General features: G+C 40.2%; 1 protein-coding gene across 2 annotated transcripts in view; it reads left to right on the top strand.

Moving 5' to 3' along the window:
* The window catches only part of LOC131255433 (ferredoxin-thioredoxin reductase catalytic chain, chloroplastic), a 43786-nt gene that overhangs the window by 1468 nt on the left and 20489 nt on the right, over positions 1-21829 (top strand). The window contains exons 2-4 of one of the 2 annotated variants that reach the window (XM_058256141.1): positions 3343-3455; positions 14860-14909; positions 15026-15097. In XM_058256141.1, coding sequence (XP_058112124.1) covers positions 3343-3455; positions 14860-14909; positions 15026-15097 — 235 coding nt within the window. Of the gene's footprint in view, positions 1-3342; positions 3456-14830; positions 14910-15025; positions 15099-21829 lie in introns of those variants that run through there. The other variant, XM_058256142.1, reaches the window with a different exon arrangement.

Genomic DNA, 21829 nt, shown 5'->3' with positions numbered 1-21829 from the left:
AAGCCCTTTCTAACTCAGTTTTTTTTTTTTTTTTTTTTCTTTTTTCTTGTAGTTTTTCCTTTAATCTTCTCTCTTCTAAACAGATTGTAGGTGGATTTCGGTCCATTCTTTGCAATCGTTTGGGAGAAACCTAGATTTTAAAGCACAATCAATATTTTTCTAGATTTGGGGCCGGTTCTCATTTGGTTAGTGTTTTTGCATTTCAATCCTCTTTTTTTTTTTTTTTGTAAATCATACAAAATTAGTGTGAAAAGGTTAGAAATTCTTGATTCTTCATGTTTTGCATGAAAAAAAAAAAAAAAAAAGGATTTGAACATTTGATTTTGAAATTTGAGGGTTGGTGGTCCGATTTGGAGGAAATTGAGGAAAATTCAATATTTTTTTTTTTGCAAATTCTCCCAAATTGGTTGCAATCTTACACATCTCCAAACACGAAATCAAACATGTATGATGCCTGATCTATTGATCCATGAAGTTTTTGTGATTTTTCATAAAAACAAATTTTAATTAAAAATAAAAAAATATAATTAAAAAAATATATTTTTTTTTCGAAATTTCACTTTTAGCAACAATCTATTGAGTCCAATTTCATAGTATTTAGGAATGTTTGATAAAATCATCATCACGGTCATTCTAATTTCAAAAATTGAGGCAAGTGGTTCAATTTAGGGGAAATTTGGAAAATTCAAAATTTTCCTAAGTACTCCCAAATTGGTTGCAATCTTACACTCCAAACACAAAATCAAACATGTATAATGCTTGATATACTGATTCATGTATTATTATTATTTTTTTTTTTTCTGATTTTTTGAAAAAAAGAAAAATTATTTTTATAGTTGCGTCAATTCAGTGAGACAGCGCATATCTTAGGACCCTATACAAAGGAAACCTATTATGTGCACTTTTTTTTTTTTTTTTTTTAATGATTTTATGATTTAAAAGTGTGTATTAAGGTCTTTTTTAACAATCCTTGAAGTTTTGTTGAAAAATTCGATCAATTTACCAATGTTTCCCAAAAAGTGCAAGACATTACCCGATACAAATGATATATCCCTTGTGATAACAAATATGTATCTGTATCCCGAGGGTACAATACGTAACGCGATACCCAATATGGTAAACACTGATCCAAACCCCATCGAACCTTAATCTAGACACATGTCCACCCTAAACAAACTTTTATTGGAAACCCTTCTATTGTGTCAACAGTGAACAGTGTCCTAATTGCATTCAAACTCTCCTTTACTTCCCCAATTTAGAAGAAATTGGAGAGAGATTAAGGTGGGCTTCCACTAACATTAACACTCCTATATATGTAATATTTTCAATTTAAAAAGATGCGCTCATGCATATAAAGGTATTGGACAACAGATACTAATGCTAACCTCATTCAAACATCTCTCTTCTAACATCTAAAAAGTAACTTGGCAGTGCACAATTTTTTGACTCAGTTTTTTTGCTAATTAAGCACCCTATCAACTTTCTTGGTGTTTTCTTCAGTAGGCCTACTAGATCAAGGAGTATGGAGATCCCAAATCATAGATGTAATAAAGCAATCAATCATTTCTGATAGAGTGGTATAGGAGCTACCTTCTAGCTCAAGTTGGTCAACATATAACTTTTGATTATCTTTGTGATTATATATTAACTACCTTGCATCCATTGCACTGTTGCATATCGTTGCTCTTAAGCCAATTTATGGCTGATCAGCACATGTCCATGCAACAATAGTGTGATGATTAGATGAATGTTTGATGTTTTTGTGTTTTCTGCTCTAAGAAAACAAAACACAAGGAATTGAAACACAAACTTGTACAAATTCCCCCCCATGGAGGTTTTCATTAAATTACAGGGATGATATCCATGACATACTACAAGACGTTAGCTCATCGTGAAAACCCTTGATTAAAATATAAAATCGAAGAATCCATCTTGCGTAGTAAGCTTGCAGTGTGTGCATGATAATCAAGCGTTTTCTAGCTTTAGGGCATCAAAGATGACTGATTATGTGTGAATCCTTATGTGAGACGTGTGCATGTTTATGCACTCCCACAGAATAGCACAGGGTTATGAGAATTTGGGAACACATGGGTGTTCATGCAGAAGTGCAAAGGGATTGGAACAGTAGTCGCCTAGTGGGTAGAGACTCATAGCACTATGGTGTTGTTGAGGGTCCCATCTGGTATATTAGTAAGCTACTCTTTCCTTGTTAAACCAAAGTAATTTGCACCTGGGCTATTCTTAAGGTAAGTTTAGCTGTCCAAATCTAATTGCAGTCCTGTTTGGACTAAATGGTCCTGAGAGTACTCTAGTAGGATGAAGGCATGTAGTTGAGACTAAAAGCAGTGGCCAGGGAGGCTGTTTAGATTCTAGTAATAAAAGAACAAAAGTGTTTTGGACAAAAACTCCCCTCGACAGGGTGCCTTTGTGGTGCAATGCATTGTTGCATACAAAATATGGGAATGTTATGACATTCAGGGTGTCACAGTTGACACATGGCTGATCCTGTAAGGTGTAGATCTTAGGTAAAAGCATAGGATCCCTTGAAGGTAACTGAGTCCGAGTGCAAAAAAGGCCATAGAGCGAGTGAAGGAAAACAAGTGTCATGCTCATAGCTGACACACGAACCTACTCTGGCAGATGCAGAGGACTCAAAAGGAAGAGCACATGGTGAATTTTGTAGAGAAGGTTACCAGTGCTGCAATGCATTGTTGAATGCAGAAGGGAACCCCTATCTGTTTATGAATGCTGTAAAACTGTACCTTGATGGAATTGGAAGTGTGCTCGCAGATGATCATGTAACAACCTAAGGCTGGTAGGATAACATGTGGAGTGCTTGAGGTCAAGCCTGGAGAACCTAACAAGACCTCTAGAGTTAGGCCAAGAGGATGATACATTGGTATTAGAAGGGAGAGCAACAACCTACAAGGGTTCCATTGGAGCCGTACCAAAACAGGCAGTAATGCTAGTGTGTGCTCAAGGAGGGAACTTAACTGGGAAGGGGTGTTGCTGTTCACAGTACCTGTATATCCTTTATTCATGAGAGCAAAAAATGCACAGTGACTGTGAAAATTACATCAGACAGGAATGCCCCCTTACATATCTTCTCGTAACTTCACAAATTGTAATTTCAAGATGATTGTAAAAGTTTGTAGTGTGGGCAGGATAGTGTAATGAAATTGTCTTTCAGTTCTTGAATGTCAATAAAGAACAGAAATCTAACCCTAGTTATTAGTTTGATTTTTTATTTTTATTTTAAAAACCTCACAGATAATCCTGTTCTAATTGATATACATCGCTGTAACAATATGCTGAACTTGGTGATTTGTGTGATATGTTCAGTGGAGCCTTCAGAGAAGTCTGTTGAGATAATGAGGAAGTTCTCAGAGCAGTATGCACGTCGTTCAGGGACATATTTCTGTGTTGATAAAGGAGTTACGTCTGTTGTTATCAAGGTAGATAGCTTGCTGGTTATTTGTACATTCATGTTATTGATGAAGCTGTGTGACATGAGTGGCATTCATATTATCTATGAGGTTTGAACATTTTGTACCATGAGAATGTGCTTAGTGCACATTTCATACATGATATATCTGAATGTTGTACTTCAGTTGAAGCACTTCATTGTTCTTTTACTCTCTACTCTCTAATTACTTACCAAATTCTTAGGTCTCTTAGTCAAGCTTTATGAAGAGAACTACAACCTTTGTTTTTATGATGCTATGTAATGTAATCCACCTTTCCCTTAAATAAAATTGTCAATTTTGCCTCTAATTCTAGTATCTGCTTCTTTCTACCGGTCCTAAACTGATCTAAGAAGTGTTCTAAGAAGAGTTAAAGGGTATATTAATACTGAAGTTCTGCAACCGTAAAGGTGTATTCTAGAATCCATGGAGCCGAAAGGTCCTTTGTCAAGTAGAAAAGCTAGGAGTCCTATGAATAGGCTAAAATGTAATCGGCAACATTATGTCCCTCTGTGATATGTTATGATTGCAAAGGTCACCTATGAAAGAAAGGAGCTGCTTCATAGTGTCTTTGACGTGGCGGGGTCATTAAAACTCTGTTGTGAAATGTTCATATGACTTGCATAATATGCTTTCACGGAATGAATTTTCTTGATCATTTGCTTAATGGGAAATTATTAGGAGCTTGTTCTTGATGATTTGCTTCATGGGAATTTATAAGGACCTTCAAGGTACTTTATGACCTAAAAGTTTTTATCAAAGATTGGAAAAAAGCTACACTTCAAACTCGTGGGTAATAGGAAGAACTCTATTCTTCGGGAAATCTAATCCATCAACCTGAAGGAAGAAAGTGCTACTTTCAGAGGGGGAGAAAGCAAAATCAAGAAGCTCTCTAATGCAAACCCGAAAGGGAAAGAAAATAAATCAATAAGAAAAGAAAGAGATTGTGGGAAAAGACCCAACAATCCTCTAGCCGAATGCTAGAGATCTCGAATGCAAGAATGTGAGCAAGCTCAACAGTCCTCTAGTCTTGAACTAGAGACCACTCCCCCTCCCTTTAACAACTATTGTAGAAAAAATAAGAGAATTTCATAAAGAGAATATTAACCAACTTGTTTTATTCCATAGGACATAGGCCTTATTTATAATCAAACCTTACAATCTGTAATAAAGGCTATGGAATCTAAAAATCTGCGAAAATAGGACATCACCTAAATAACAAGGCATTATAATTAAGAAAATCCCTAAAATGAAGATACTTAGACAAGAAAATATTTAAAATTATTCTGTGCCTAAAATAAAGATATGAAAGAAAGAGGAAATTTCATAATTTAGAGATTTGAAAGAAAAGAAAAGTGGTGATGGGCTAAAAAAGGAAGGTGGTCCTTTTCTTATACACTCGTACGAAGCGTGCACGTGTGGGATGTGGGACAGTTGCATCAATTCTACCCGGCTTGAAAAAACTCGGCTCTGTTGAGTTAATGGCAATGTACTCCTCATAGAGTTATGGGTTGATGCACCTGAAATCCTCTGTTGAAATCCATGTGTTGTTGGACCTTGGTCGGCCCTTCCATTTGACAAGAAACTTCTGATACCCCCCTTGGGATGTGGAAACTATCTGATCATCCAACACGTCCTCAATGATTTCTTCGAGCTGGCGTGGTACGTCAAGTATTTGGATAGCTTGTTCTTCCGTGCTCTCGTTTGCATGATGATGGGGACATCACGTGCACACGCACGCCTCCTACACACGTACGCAAGGAGGAGGAGGACCCCACCGTCGATCTGAATTGATGACGACGTACAGGGAGGACCTCCTAGCTAGAGGATTGCGTTTTAGTCCCTTGGAGTGGACCCGATCGTCATGTGAATCCCACCATGGGTTCTCATGATCGTGGCCCACTATTCTAAACGATCTAATACTTAGAGTTTTGGTTATTTTTGTTATTAGGAACATCATGGACAGTTTAGATTGCTTTGATTAGTTGTTATTTGTGGTTACTTCATCTCTAAGTAATCGATTGCGCACATGGCGCGAGTTTTGGGATATAGGGTTTTATTATAAATAAACACCCCTTGTAGGTTTTTTTTTCAATGAATATGATGAATAAAATTCTACGTTTTCCTGCTTCTCTAATTCTCTGAGTTGTGGAAATCCAATGGGGTGCGAAACCCTCTTCTTCGAAGGACTAACTACCGTGGTGCGAAGCCACACCCATCTCGAGTCGCCCCCATGTCCTACCATCAATATCCACCATCTCTTACGACCACCCAATCATCAAATCCATCATCCTTTGGCAGCAATTCTCCCCCTACAACAAAATTTCGGAATTTGGCCATGCAGGAGGGCTGAAACTTCGGTGGAACACTGTGATCAAACCGATCATCCGTTTGGCCTAAAACTTGGAGGGAAGGTAGCCCACCCCTGGCCGACTAGAGCCAACTTGGCCTTTTTCTGATTTGTGGGCCCTACACACGTGCGGGCCACCACTAGCACATGTGCATTAGGCGGGTTAGTTGTCCACACGTGCGGAATCGGTTCCAGGTTCTCTCTTTCCTCTCTTTCGCTCCTCTCACCTGATTTCCCTAACCCTAACCCTAGATTGTCTTAAATCCCTATTTCCAAACCCTAGGGTTTCCCGAATTGAAATCTGTGAATCCCTTGGATTGGGGAAATATTTTCGTGCATGTGTGGATGAATTTACTCTCTTTTGAGTATTGTTTGGTCTATAATTTTTATTGAATAAGTCCTAACATGTGTAGGCTTAGACCCGCATAGATTCCCCTTGATTGAGTGCTTGACTTTATGTGGGATGTGGAATTTTGTGTGATTGTTTCTAATTTAGTATGATCTTGAGCCTGATTTTTTTTTTTTTTTTTTTTCATATTATGTTTAATTTCCATGTCCTGCAACAAATTTGATAACAGAGCACAAGGTTTTTATAGGGGAATGCATTGCGTGTTTAGGGTTTAGTTTATTTGTGTCCATTATACATCAAGTATCATTATATAGATCTGTTTAGAGGTTCATAATTCCTGATATAAGCTGTTGAATTTTCTGCTATCAGAAAATCCCCATATCCCTTTGCTGAATTTTCTGTTGACAGATTCTTTGGGCAAATACGTTGCTGAAAATTGAGTAGTATTGGGTCATTTTCCCTATATAGAGTCGTATAGGAGCATTTAGTCCCATCTAGGTGCATATAGTCGTATTAGAAGGTCCTTAAGTTGTGTTAGTAGTTGTATGCCCACACGTTCGGGTCGTGGTTTTGGCTTGCACCCTACACTAAACATGTATCAATTGCAAGAGTCAATGAACAAGCTGACCCAACAGTTTGAGTCTTTGGGTAAGCGCTTGGAATAACATATGGACCAACGCTTCGAGCAGCTTGATGTGCGTATTACTCAACTAGAGACCTTCACCAGGGCAAACCCCACTATTGGGGAAGATGCCCAATCTCAGGCAGGTGATCAGGAGGATAGACCAAGGAATGGAGGTGGCTAAGGAATCGGTTATGGGCACACACCTGTGCACCCACCCCGTGATGGACATCAATACTACTATAACCCCAATACACAACTTCTCAAAGGAGTTAGAGTAAATGTGTCCACGTTTGATGACCACTTGGACCCTAAAGCTTTTCTAAATTGGTTGGCATGCATGGACCACTATTTTGAGTGGTACAACATGTACGACCTTGTGGCTAGAGGGAGTGCACTAGAGGTTAGTGTAGAGTTACCCACTGAGGCCATTTCGATAGTGGATGAGTTTCGTGATGCCTTTCCTAATGATCTACTGAATGAGTTTTCCCCTATGAGGAATATACAACACACTAGGATGTGGGACACCATACTACCTATAGCCGAGTTTGCATTTAATAGTTCTGTCAATAGGTCCACAGGTCTAAGTCCTTTTGAAGTTGTTACTGGTTATAAACTTAAGAAATCTATTGATCTTGTCCCTATGTCTGTCCCATAGGTCATCAAAGTCTGCAGAGTCTTTTGCGTGTCACATTCATTCATTGCATCAAGAAATCAGGTGAGAGATTACTACTAGTAATGAACATTACACACTTTCTGCAGATCAACATAATCATTTTAAGGAACTCAATGAAAGGGGCTCTATGATGGTCTGCATCAGGCCAGAGCAGTATCCTCAGGGAGTCATTCGTAAAATACACGTGAGTAGCGCTAGACCATTCAAAATTATAAAACGAAACGGTCTCAATGTGTATGTGGTAGATCTTCCACCCTCCATGGGAATTAGTTTTACATTCAATGTGGAGGATCTAGTTGCATTTCAGAGGGCCACTAATGCATTGTTCAGCCTTTCACCTAACCACCTGATTCTCCAGACTTTTCCCTTGATCCATGGCCATTTTCCGGCCCATCTTTCCAGCCTCTATGTCCCATACCTACCCTTCCCGACCCATTTTTCCAGCCTCTACCTCCCATACCTACTCAGCTTGACCTATCTTCGCAGCTACTACGTCCATGCCTACCTGTCCTGACCCATCTTCTCAACTACTACGTATCATACCTACCCTTCCCGACTCATTTTCCTAGCCTCTACCTCCTATACTTACCCGTCTTGACCCATCTTCCCAGCTTCTACCTCTCATACCTACCCTTCCCGTAGTATTAACGATGGACAACGGATTTCAAAAGTTTCTGGTTAAGTGAAAGTCACGCCCAGCTTCAAACAGTACGTGGCTCACTAAGGAAGAACTTCAGAGACTTGATCCTGACATCTTGAAGCGGTTTAGGAGTTTTATTTTGCCAGTGGCGAAATCTTCGCAGTCGGAGAGAGTTGATGGGGATGTCACGCGCACACGCACGCCCTCCTACGCACGTATGCAAGGAGGAGGACCCCACCGTCGATCTGGATCGATAACGACGTCCAGGGAGGACCTCCTAGCTAGAGGACTGCGTTTTGGTCCCTTGGAGTGGACCCGATCGTCATGTGAATCCCACCATGGGTTCTCATGATCGTAGCCCGCTATTCTAAACGATCTAGTACTAGAACTCGGAGGGCTGAAACTTCGGCGGAGCACCGTGATCAAACTGATCATCCCTTTGGCCTAAAACTCGGAGGGAAGGTGGCCCACCCCTGGCTGACCAGGGCTAAGCTGGCCTTTTTTTGATTTGTGGGCCCCACACATGTGCGGGCCACCACCAGCGCATGTGCGTCAGGTGGGTTAGCTGTCCATACATGCGGGATCAGTTTCAGGTTCTCTCTTTCCTCTCTTTCGCTTCTCTCTCACCTGATTTCCCTAACTTTAACCCTAGATTGTCTTAAATCCCTATTTCCATGCCCTTTTGAAACCCTAGGGTTCCCCGAATTGAAATCCGTGAATCCCTTAGATTGGGGAAATATTTTTGTGCATGTGTGGATGAATTTACTCTCCTTTGAGTATTGTTTGGTTTATAATTTTTATTGATCCAGTCCTAACATGTATAGGCCTAGACCCGCATAGATTCCCCTTGATTGAGTGCTTGATTTTATGTGGGCTGTGGAAATTTGTGTGATTGTTTCTAATTTAGTATGATCTTAAGCCTGAATTTTTTTTGCATATCATGTTTAATTTCCATGTCCTGCATCACGTGATGCCTAAGATAAATTGTAAGGTCTTCTACATTAAAAATGGGGCTGATCTTCATTTCAGGTGGTAGCTTGATTAGGTATGCATTATCACCTAGCTTCTTCAAAATGTGGTAAGGGCCTACCTTTTTAGCTTGGAGCTTTGTATAAGAGCCTGTTGGAAACCGCTCATGCTTAAGTCGCATCATGACTCTTATCTCCTTCTTGGAATTGTGCAGAGCGTCGTTGAACATCTACATAGCCCTTGTAATTTTCATTACTAAGGGTGATCTTTTGCCTAACTTCTTCGTGTATCTCCTTAACATGCTGTGCAAAAGCTTCAACGTCCTAGCTCGATCGAGTCACACTAGGAAGTGGGATTAAATCGATAGGTTATCGCGGTTGCATTCCGGTCACAATTTCAAAAGGAGAGAGTCCCGTAGTGAGGTCCATAGAATTGTTATAAGGAAACTCAGCTTATAGTAATACGATGTCCCATGAGCTGATATGATCACCAACCAGACATCGAAGTAGATTCCCAAGGCTATGGTTTACGACTTTAGTCTGCCCATTTGCTTGCGAATTATACGCACTCGAGAATTTCAACTAGTTTCCATGTTTGACCACAAGGTGCGCCAAAAGTAGCTAATAAGCTTGACTTCATGATTAGATACAATAGTTTTGGGAGCACCATGTAGACAAACCACCTCTTTAAAGAAAATATTGGCGATGTGCATGGCGTCTAATGTGTTCTTACTAGGGACAAAATGAGCCATCTTCGAAAACCTGTCAACCACAATGTAAATAGAGTCATAGCCACGTTGAGTCTTAGGCAATCCGAAGACAATCCATACTAATGTCTTCCCATGGAGCATTTGGCACGTGTAATGGCGTATAAAGACTAGTATTATGCTTGCTACCTTTACTCAACTAACACGCTCGACACTGACGAACAACGATCCTGACGTCTTTCTTTAGACTTGGCTAGTAGAGACGGTCCCCGACCAGGGTTGTCATTTTATTGGTACCAAAGTGACCACCCAAGCCACCTGAATGAAGCTCTCGTAAGGAACTCTTAGGAAAGCACAACCTTATATCGAAGAATAAGTACCCATTGTGCAAGCTATACATTAGGTACTTGGTGCCTGCACCGGAAATGAGTGCTGAAAATACCTTACCAAAACCATCATTTGTGGCATAGTATCGTTTAAGTTCTTCAAACCCAATAACAAAAACTGATAAGGTAGACAATATGTGTGATTTTCGATTGAGGGCATCCACTACCTTATTTTCAATACTGGCGCGATGTTTTAGGTTGAATGTGAACTCATGAAGAGAAGCACTCCACTTAGCATGCCTAGCACTCAAATTCTTCTGAGAATTCAAGTAACGTAATGCCTCGTGATTAGAATAGAGCACAAACTCTCGATGAATGAGGTAATGACGCGAATGCTTTAGAGCTTGTACAATAGCATAAAACTCCACATCGTATGTAAAATACTTCTTTCGTGCCTCATTGAGTTTCTCACTGAAAAAGGCCACTAGATGTCCTTCCTAGTTGAGGACATCTCCTATGCCTATGTGCAATGCATCACAGGCAACTTCAAACAATTTTCCGAAATCAGGAAGTCTAGGAACTGAAGCCTCTGTAATTTTCTGCTTGATTTCTTAAAATGCCTTTGTTGCTACTTTAATCCACTCAAATGGATTGGACTTCATACATTCAGTAATTGGCGCCATGATGGAACTGAAGCCTCTGTAATTTTCTGCTTGATTTCTTAAAATGCCTTTGTTGCTACTTTAATCCACTCAAATGGGTTGGACTTCATACATTCAGTAATTGGCGCCATGATGGAACTAAAGTTCCAAATAAACCTTTGAAAAAATATTGCAAGCCCATGAAAACTGCGAACCTCATGAATGTTTATGGGAGTAGACCATTCAACAATGGCCCTTATCTTTTCTAAATCAGCCTTCACGTCCTTTGCTGAAACAACGTACCCCAAAAAAACCATGCTAGAACTAATGAAGGTACACTTCTTCAAATTGATGTAGAGTTTCTCATAACGTAATACTCTCATCATTTGGGGAAGATGGTCTGGATGATCTTGTCGTGAACAACTATAGATGAGGATATCATCGAAGTATATGACAACAAACTTGCCCATGAATGGTCGTAGAGTTTGCGTCATCACCCGCATGAATGTGCTAGCCTGCTAGGTGCGTTCGTCAAGCCAAAGGGCATAACTAGCCATTCACACAATCCATCATTTGTCTTGAAAGCAGTTTTTCATTCATCTCCGAGACGAATTTTTATCTTGTGGTACCTACTTCGCAAATCAATCTTCGAAAAAATTGTAGCATTCACCAGCATGTCCAGCATGTCATCTAGGCGCAGAATGGGAAAGCGGTACTTTATTGTTATCTTGTTGATGGTGCGACTGTTAACATACATTTGCCAACTGCTATCCTTCTTTGGTGTCAGCAACGCCGGCACAACACATGGGCCGAGGCTATCACGAATGAACTCTTTTGTTAACAATTCTTCCACATGTCAACGAAGCTTTGCATGCTCTGTTGGGTTCATTCAATATGTTGGAAGATTTGGTAATGGCACTCCAAGTACCAAATCAATTGTATGCTGAATGTTGTGCATGAGTGGGAGCTCACTTGGTAGTTCATCATGGACCAAATCTTGAAATTGGGACAGAATGTCCATAATCTCAAGTGGTTGAATAACAACATTATCAACTGGATCGGTCTTGCATCCTACAAGAGCATACGTGATTCCACGTTCACGACTCTCCTCCACGAATCGGGCCATACTCAACACTGTGGAAGCCGACTTTGCCTCTTCAAATTCATCATACTTCATAGGGTTTAAGAGTAATGGGCTTTCCTTTGTATATAAAGTTTCATGTGTTCTTGCAACCCTTGTGAGTTATATTCCTGTCGTATATCCACGGATGCCCTAGTAATATATGTGTGACCTTCATTGGAATGATGTCACATCAAAGTGATTCTTCATAACGACCTAGAGAGAAGTTGACTAAGCACCTCTTAGTCACAGGGATGAACGTGTCATTCACCCACGCAATCTTGTATGGCTTGGGATGCGTTTGAGGCTTCAGTTTCAACTTGTCCACCACGCTTTGTGAGATGATGTTCATGCTATTACCTTCATCAATAATGACCTTGACAACCTTTCCACCACACAATACTCGTGTATGGAAACTATTCGTTCGCAACCAGTCTTCTTGGGCCTCCTCCTTTGGTGCTGTCAGAATCCTTTTAACCACCAATGATAACTCGTTTTCATTTAGGCCATCGAGGCCTTCCTCAAGTTCCTGCTCATCATCTTCTGGATCATTTGCATGTTCAACTTCCACTTGGTTTGTAATGAAGTCTTTTATCTCATAAAAATGGAGATTGCGAGGGGGTCACTCAATCGCATAATGTCCACTAGCACCACACTTAAAGCAATTGTTGGTCAACCTCCCTTGCGTTACTGCAACAGACTTTCCCTTTGTATCATCATTTCGGAGAAGAGGATTGGAAGCGGATTGGGCTGAGTTCTGACCAATTTGTAATCCCGAGGTAAGTTAGCGCGGGGCACGAATGGTTGTGAGCGCGAAGTGGAGCCACTAGTAGTGGGACAGGTGGATGCATAGCCCCCACCTTGAGGGTTATCGAACCTTATCACCAACTTTTGCTCCACTTTTCGAGCCATTTGATATGCCTCGTCTACGCTGTTAAGCCAAACAATTATCAACTCTCTTTGAATCTCGAACCGTAGCCCATTACAATAATGCGCCACTTGTAATCTTCTAGTTTCCGTTAAGCGACACCAAATGACTAAGTCATAATAACGCTATATGTACTCCTCCATGATCAGATTGTCCTGTCAAAGTGTGAGGAGCTCTTGAAAAGATGTTGTCTCGTAATCTAGCAGTAGAAACCTTCGCTTCATTCTTGTTTTCATTTTCTCCCAATTGCTTATGGGAGTAAGGCCACACCATTGTAGATCTTCTTTGATGGCGTACCACGAGTCTTGAGCTACACCTTTAAGTTGCAAGGTAGCAAAATGCAACTCGACAACTTCTTCCATTTTGTACCAACGAAAATATCGCTTCATTGACTTTAGCCAGTCATTGAACACTTTGGGATCTAAATTACCATTGTAATTTGGAATATCAATCTTGACATGCTTGGCAGAATTTGAAGTGCGAATATTCCTTCCTCCTTCGGGATAAATTGGATGATCCCGTTGGAGGTTGTTCATCCCTCTGGCTCTTAATTGCGCATTACGATGATGTTGGGCCCCGTAGTCAGGCTCATATTCTTCTTCTTAGAACCATTCCGACCAGGATGCCTTGAGTCAACATTTCCGAACTCCAATTCTCCATCAAGGTCATCCATAGATGTTTGGCAATCTGGATTGATTCCCTTGTTTGCGTTTTCGATAATAATAATACGTCCTTTTCAAAGCATTCATTCTGGCTATGGAACGGGCCTTTAGGTCATCCACCCATTTTGTGATCAAATCGACCACTTGTTGCAAGGTTGTAACAGTTTCATCTTGAGGTTGCATAGCCATCTCAGGATTGTAAATTGTCCCTCTTCTAGTGTGGCGCATAAGACAATAGGCTTTGGCCAAGCATGCGATAATTTTTTTCTTCTTCTTCTCTCTCCCCTTTTTTTTTGGTAAGGAAAGAGTGGAAGGGCAAGGAATTGATATGTTGGAACGGGATTAGGATGTGGTAGGGCGAAGAGGTTTTTTTTTTTTTTTTTTTTTTTTTTTTAATATATATTTTTAGGGTTAGGGTTTGGTGATTTTAAGATTGGAAAAAAAGGAAAGAAAAGAATATGAAAGATGGATGAAGGGGAAAGATGAAAGGTTGAGATGAAAAAAATTACCTTCTTCTAGTTTTCCTAAGAGGAAAACTTGCTTTGATACCAATTTGATGCAAACCTGAAAGGGAAAGCAAATAAATCAATAAGAAAAGAAAGAGATTGCGGGAAAAGACCCAACAATCCTCTAGCCGAATGCTAGAGATCACAAATGCAAGATTGTGAGCAAGCTCAACAGTCCTCTAGTCTTGAACTGGAGACCACTCCCCTCCCTTCAACAGCTACCATAGAGAAAATAAGAGAATTCCATATAGAGAATATTAACCAGCTTGTCTTATTCCATAGGCCATAGACGCTATTTATAATCAAACTTTACAATTTGTAATAAAGGCTATAGAATTTGAAAGAAAAGGAAAGTGGTTATGAGCTAAAAAAGGAAGGTGGTCCTTTTCTTGTACACACATGCGGAGTGTGCACATGTGGGATGTGGGACGATTGCATCACTCTCAATCAATGTTGTCACAAATATCGCACCTTCGAGAATGGGAAATAATGCGGAAAAATATCATAGATCTCGTTTATGGTTCCATAGTTTGAGGGAGACATTGGGGGAACTTCCGAAATTGGTGGAATTTTTTCAATAAATCTTTAGGAGTTGTTAAAAGACAAATCATTGCAGATTTAGAACTCAAAACATTACAAAAAAACCTATCCATAATGGTTTTCCATTGTTAAAGGGAGCGTTGTTGACCATAAGTGATAAAATTATATCCAAAATGAGTTTGTTTCAAATTTTAATACAGTACAAGCAATAGACACACACACACAAAAAGAGAAAAAGAAAAAAAAAAAGCAGCAACAAAAAACTAAAAAGAACAAAAAATATTCTATTGAATTTGTAATTCAATAATAATTTTCAATATTTTGTGGTTAGAAAAGCAATTTATTTTGCAACTCAAACAGGGATTGGCTGACCACAAAGATGCATTGGGAGCCCCATTGTGCCCTTGCAGGTAAACATTTTCTCACATGCTTGAATAGAAATTTTGGTATTTTGTTTTGTAAGTTCCCAGCTACTCAACGAACCAAGGAGTGATTTCATCGTATGCCATGTGAAACCATGTTCCAGGCATTATGATGACAAGCCTGCTGAGGCACGGCAAGGATTTTGGAACTGTCCATGTGTTCCCATGAGAGAGAGGTATATCTCTGCTTCAGTTTCAATTTGAAGTTATCTATAGCTCAGAATATTCTGTCATATTTTCTATATTCCTGCAAGGGTCTCTTTGGAGCCGTTAAAACTAAGTGAGTTGTGGACTTATTTGCTATCCAAACATCATAGATAATTCTATCTACACATATTTCACGCACACATGCACACGCACACACGCACATGGACACACATATGTAGGGGAATACCAGCGTCTCCCATCTTCATGGGGTTGTTACCAATGGCCCCAAGAGCTTCTAAATGATGCACATGACATGCAATCATCAATATGGACTATCCGTTTGTTCCATACCACTGTTGGCAAGCCATGATGCAAAAATGACACTTATCAGATGGTCCTAACTTCCGATCAATCACATGAAAAATTGGCAGTTAAAATCTAGTTGGGAAACCCAATAAGTCCAAATCATCTTTTATCATCTATACAATAGGCTGCACCATGGATTGCTTATGATTCCAAAGAACTTTGGTAGATGATCTTAACAATTTGATATATGGTTTGTTAAAACAGCAGACGCTCCTCCGTGCAAGGTGTTCCAAAACAGTAACGGTGGCCGTAACGGCCGCCACCGGTACCATTATGATACGGGCCATTACGGCTGTTACGACCCTTTTTTATTTTTTGAAAAAACTGTTACAGGACCGTTACAGGACCGTTACGTTCTGTTTTTTCTGTAACGGCCGTTTCGACCCCGTAACACATAATGGTTATGACTGTTACCATTACATAACCGATTTGGAACACTTGGCCTCCGTGTCAATTTAAAGTACTGTAGAGGGAGGTGGAAGGAGGGAAGGTTTACAGTCACCCCCATCAATTTAAGCATTGGGTCCATCATTGTGTTTTTGTATGTCTACATCTGTGTGTCATTGGAGCCTTCCCTATCTGAGGTCAGTTTTTTTAGATATTGTATCTAAACTCGCAAGATCCGAAATAGGAATTCTTGTGATTGATTGTCAATAGTGCAGCAAGTGGTTGCACACCTTACACCTACCCTCCTTTGTCTAGGCTCGGGACCTGCTGCCACCTGTTACTAGGTGGAGTTTCTTAACAAGACACACATAAAGATTGATCTATTGATTGATAGATACACATGGACATCATTGATCATCATAGCCTTGTCCAAGCAACACACACACAGATAGATAGATACACATAGACATCATCATTATCATCATAGCCTTGCCCAAGCTATTGGTTGGCCCTACAAATCATGTTTCTCCAGTAATTGCTATCGAAGGCTTTATCCCCAATAAGTGAATGACCTTTCCTATCCCTTCTCCCCACTCAATTCATTTCCTTTTAGATCATCCTCTCGTCCTCTTTTAAGGCTTTTAAACCCTAATCAGTGCTCCCGTCATGATGCATTCGATTCTGATCTTTTTCACACATAACATGACCAGTGTTCGAAATATAGGTATCGCGCTATGTATCGCACCCTTGGGATACAGATACGTATCGGTTATCGCACAGGATATATCGTTTGTATTGCATAATTTATCGCGCTTTTTGGGAAACAAGGGGAAACATTGGGAAAATTGTTGAATTTTTTAATGAAACTTCAAGGATTGTTAAACAAGCCCTTGATACACACTTTTAAATCATAACATCTCAAAAAAAAGGTGCACATAATAAATTTCCTTTGTATAGGGTCTTAAGCTATGCGATGTTTAACTGAACTAATGTAACTATATTTATATTGAATGCATAACATTTATAAATGTATCAAAGACATATGAAACACAACCAATTCATTGAAAAGCAAAATAAGAAGTAAAAATTGATAAATATACATATCAATGGTGGGGATTGGTTGTGGCCTGGACCCACATAGTTGCACGGTGGCTCATAATCATCATCTCCATCTCGACGGGGCTGGGAATAATACTGTTGCTCTACAAATCGACAATATTGTGCCCAGGTCATAGTAGAGTGGTACTAGTTAAGATACTCCTTGACATAACACAGGTACTTATCCTCTTCGAATTGAATCAATACGCCCATCCATGGGTACTGCGTAATCATCACAGTCTGTAACTGATATGGATCTGGGAAGGGCACATATGAAGCTCCTTGGTATCCATATTGTTGACCATATCCATACTGCTGCTCATATCCCTGCCCATATGCAGAAGTGAACTCTTGACCATGGTTGAAAAATTATGTGCCGTAATTGCTGGAGTCACTTGCCGCATATCCACTAGGTCCATATCCATGCCCATACTGTGGCATAGAACTCGACCTACTCTCTTGTGTTTATGATCTAGATTCATATTATGGCCTGTAACTCGAGCTCCCCTCCCTCGTCCGTGATCCAAATCTAGAGTCACCTCGCCTGTCACGAACGCTTGTGTCCCTCATGCATTTTACGAGCAACTCCTCAAAATCTGAAAGTTTCTGAGTCTGCTTTTTCTGCAGTAGCTTTTGACGATTGTATGTCTTATTGTAAATAAGACGGGGTCGTGGTTCTCCTGAACAAGAACGATAGTCAGGGTCCTGCGTGAAATGATCGAAATTCTCCTCCCTGGTGAAAGGGTTAAGAGGCCTCTTATCTTGACTCCCACTCGTGCCGCCACCATCCCCGTTGCCATCATCATCATTATCATCTTTACTGTTATTAGAGTCATCGTCACTCTTATCGCCGCCATCATCATCATCGGACCCATTCCTCGCATCACTCCTGACTCAGTCTCGGTGTAAGACAATGTCTCCCCGCCATGTGTCCCGCGTGATAGTGACTGTCGTCGGTTGCCTTCTGGATTCCTCGTCAATGGGTCGAATGCTTCATCAGAAGACCTTTGTTGCTCCACTTGTGCATCAACATCAATCCCTTGTGTCTCAGCTTACGCCACAACATGTGGCCTTGGTCGCCCATCTGAGGTATCCAAGTCATTTGACCTAACCCGCTGGTAAACTGGGTCATCCTCCTCATCCTTGACATATGCATGTTGTCCGACCGTCATCTAGTCCAGTGGGTCTTCCTTCGCTTTTTTCCTTCCTTCCGCGCAGAGCAGCCTTTCTCGTAACTTCATATTATAGTGACAATACACTAGATTCTAAAGCCTCTCATACCCTAGTTTATTACGTCTATTTATGTGGATGACAGAGAATGTACTCCAATTCCTTTCACAAGGTGACGAGGACACCGTCTGTGCAAGCACACGGACAACCAGTCACTGTAAAGCCTCGCAGTTAGTCCCGTACATGGATCACCATTCATCTGCGTATCATAAAATTCTTTCGTTATTTTAGATCTTCCAAAATAATATGAAATCTATGTTTACCGCAGTAACTCGCATGCCATCATGGTGTTCCTTGACTTCACCGCAGGGTGGCATCCAAACATTGCAACCGTGTCGCGGAATCTAACAATCTGTTAATGGCATATACAACCAGGATAAGTATGGAATGGTTGAGATAAAGATAATGAGAATGTGAGTGTGGAACATATTTACCTCACTACCAACGGTGCCTTTCCCCGTACAGTCGGGGAATAAATGATCGTACACTTTATGTATAACCCTCTTTAATGAATTATCTTCGTAGAGTTTCCGGCTGTAATGGTATTTGGGATTCAAGAAATACACTGAAAACCAACATCCAAACATCAGTACAACCCTCGTTTATTATGGCATATAGAAAAAAAAAAAAATCCATGTGAGTACTTACCAGCCTGATGTAGTGGGTGAGAAAGCGTCCTTTCCCAACAGCCGTCTAGTATTGCATGCACTCACTTATATGCATTGGGAGCTTTAGCCATGATGGCCTCCTTCATCAGCTATATGGACGGATACGACGACCCCATTGACGGATTTGTCTCATTGTCCACCATCCTCAACACCACATAAATGGGCTCTAGAATACTCACAACACCACATATTGCGCTATTTGGTATGACATCATAAAATTGGCTATAAAAAAGAATGAATGGAGTGGATCTACTACATGTCATCATTGTGGACCCTACATTAAGCGTAACACCCACTGAATTGTTTACTCTTATAGCAACAAATCCACCACCTTAATTTACATTGTACTTAGTAAACTTTGTGTGGTCCACCATGATTTATATATTTTATCCACTCCTATCCATTTTAGCAAATAATTTTATTACTTGAGATCAAAATTAAAGCATATCCAAAGCTCAAATGGACCACACCACGAGAAACTGTGTGAATTGAACGTATACCATTGAAAAATTCTTTAGGACCACAAAAGTTTTGGATGAAGCTTATGTTTATGTTTTTGTTTCATCCCTGTTTCTTTGATCTTATGAACAGGTTGGATGACAGAAAAATATCATTGTGGAGCTTGACAAGGATTCAACAGTTTAAATCATTATTCCCACTGTTTCATATGGTATGGTCCACTGGAGCTTTGGATATGCTTTAATTTTGGGCTCGATCGATTAAATGAGTTGTAAAAACGGTTGGACGGCGTGGATAAACTACATACATTCACGGTGGGCCCCGCATAGTTTTCTCACCGAGGTAAATGAGGCCCTGTTTCAGACATAGATTAACTATTGATAGGATGGTGGTCAAGTGACGTCACCAAGTTCCGTGGGTCCCACCATGATGTATTTTTTGTATCCACACCGTCCATCCATTTGGAGAGATCATTTTAGGGCATGACCCAAAGAATGAGTCAATCCAGAGCTCAAGTGGACCCCACCATAGAAAACAGTGGAGAGAGTGACACCTACCATTAAAAACTTCTAAGGGCCACAAGAGTTTTTGATCAAGATGATATTTGTGTTTTCCCATATTTAAAATATTATTTAACTTATCAATAGGTTGGATCTCAAAAAAACATCATAGTGGACCTTAGGAAGGTTTCAACGGTGGGTATCACTCTCTCCACTTTTTTCTATGGTGGGGTCCACTACAAATTTAGATCTACCTCATTGTTTGTGTCATGCCTTAAAATAATCTTTCCAAATGAATGGATGGTGTGGATACAACACATACATTATTGTGGGACCCATAGAACTTGGTGACGTCACTTCAGTTGCGAGTCTATTACCGAATAGCTAATCCACGTCCCTCCATTGCAAACGCAACGCAACCCCTTTTGAAATGCGAGGCTGCGAGGGTTCCGGAAGCGAGAATTTGGCGAGGGTTTCGAAAGGAAGAGGGTTCCTCAATCACAGTCAATCCGTTCCGATTTCTCGTTGGATTCTTCGAGATATCCCCATATCTTCTCATTTGAAGAAAATAAAGAAGAAAATCGGCACAGAAAGAGGGAAATGGAACTTACCTCTGTCAATTGTGGAATGGCCCACCTCTGATCATGTAGCCACAAGTGCTTTCCAATTTTTCCTCCTCCTTCTTCTTCTTCTTCTTCTTCTTCTTCTTCTTCTTCCTTTTTTTTTTAAAAAATTTCTGGTAAACACGCAACCCCTTTTTATCATCGTTGTGGGTTGTTGGCCTCAGTGGACTCGTGAGTCCTCTGCAATCAACTCATGAGTCCGTCAACAAATCTGAAAAAAAATGGGCGAGCAATCAACACCTATGAGTGCATCATGAGGATATCGTAGATATCGCACGAAATCTGCAATATGTCACGTGATATCGGCCGATATATCACACGATATCTAAATTTGCGGTGTTTTAAAACTTCTGATGGATATCTTGTGGGTTTCGTATCGCTGGCAAGCAATAACGATAATATCGGCCGATAGTATCGATATTACGAACACTGATCAAGTGCAAGTATTAGGAATGCAGCTTTGAGAGGTATGGACTTCAAATGTGAGGCTTGAGTTAAGTTTAATGGTTAAAAGAATCCTTAAGTGATTTGTTCAGTTATTTGACTCTTTTATCTTTCAAAAGGAGAGATCGAGGTGGATGTTTCCAATAGAACTAGAGTTGGGTGTGTGAAGTAGAGATGGCTTCTGGTACATTGTATAGCTGGACATGCAAGTTAAACTTAAAAAGGATTATTTATGGAACCGCTATTCAGCCGTCTATGCCTATGGGGCAGATTGTTGGGCAATTAAGAGACGGTCAGCAAAAAGGATGAGAGGATAAATGTTGCAAAGATGGTGATGTTGAGAAGGATGTGTAAGAAGACTAGGAAGGATAGTATTAAGAAGAAATTCATTCAACGCAACCTAAGATCAGCCCCAGTAAGAGATAAAATGTTGGTGAGACAATTGAGATGGTTCAACTATTTACTAAGAAAACAAAAGGCATCTAAATTTGGTTAGGTTTGAAGCACGGGAAAGGAAGACATAGGGAAGACCCAAAAGGGCTCGGATCAAGGTTGGGAAAAGGAATATGAAGGTTTGTTGAACCAACGATAGGGCCTTAAATAGGAACATAGGCGAAACAGACATTCATAGAGCTGGCTCAAATAGTTGGAACAATAAGTTGCTTTGTAATTGTGTTTAGGAGTCTTCTAAGGGTTTGAAACATGCAATTGAACCAAGGAATGGTAGAAGGCTCCGACTAGTGATGATTAAAGCTTAATATTAGTGGAGGTGTTGAAGAAAGCACTAGCACATAGCCTTCAAAGTCATCTTTTTCAATGATGACTAGGTCATCTAGTAGTTAAAGATGTGATCGTGGCAATTTAGCAAGGGCATTGCAGAGATAAGGATGTTGTGATGGATGTGTGGGGAAGACTATGAAGGATAGTAAGAATGAGATCATAGAAACATCCTAGAGGTAGTCCCGGTAGGAGATAAATGATAAGAG

The sequence above is a fragment of the Magnolia sinica genome, chromosome 9 (genome assembly GCF_029962835.1).
Source record: "Magnolia sinica isolate HGM2019 chromosome 9, MsV1, whole genome shotgun sequence".
Lineage (NCBI taxonomy): Eukaryota > Viridiplantae > Streptophyta > Magnoliopsida > Magnoliales > Magnoliaceae > Magnolia > Magnolia sinica.
The sequence above is the reverse complement of the archived record's forward strand: the minus strand, read 5'-3'. Positions and strand labels throughout refer to the sequence as shown.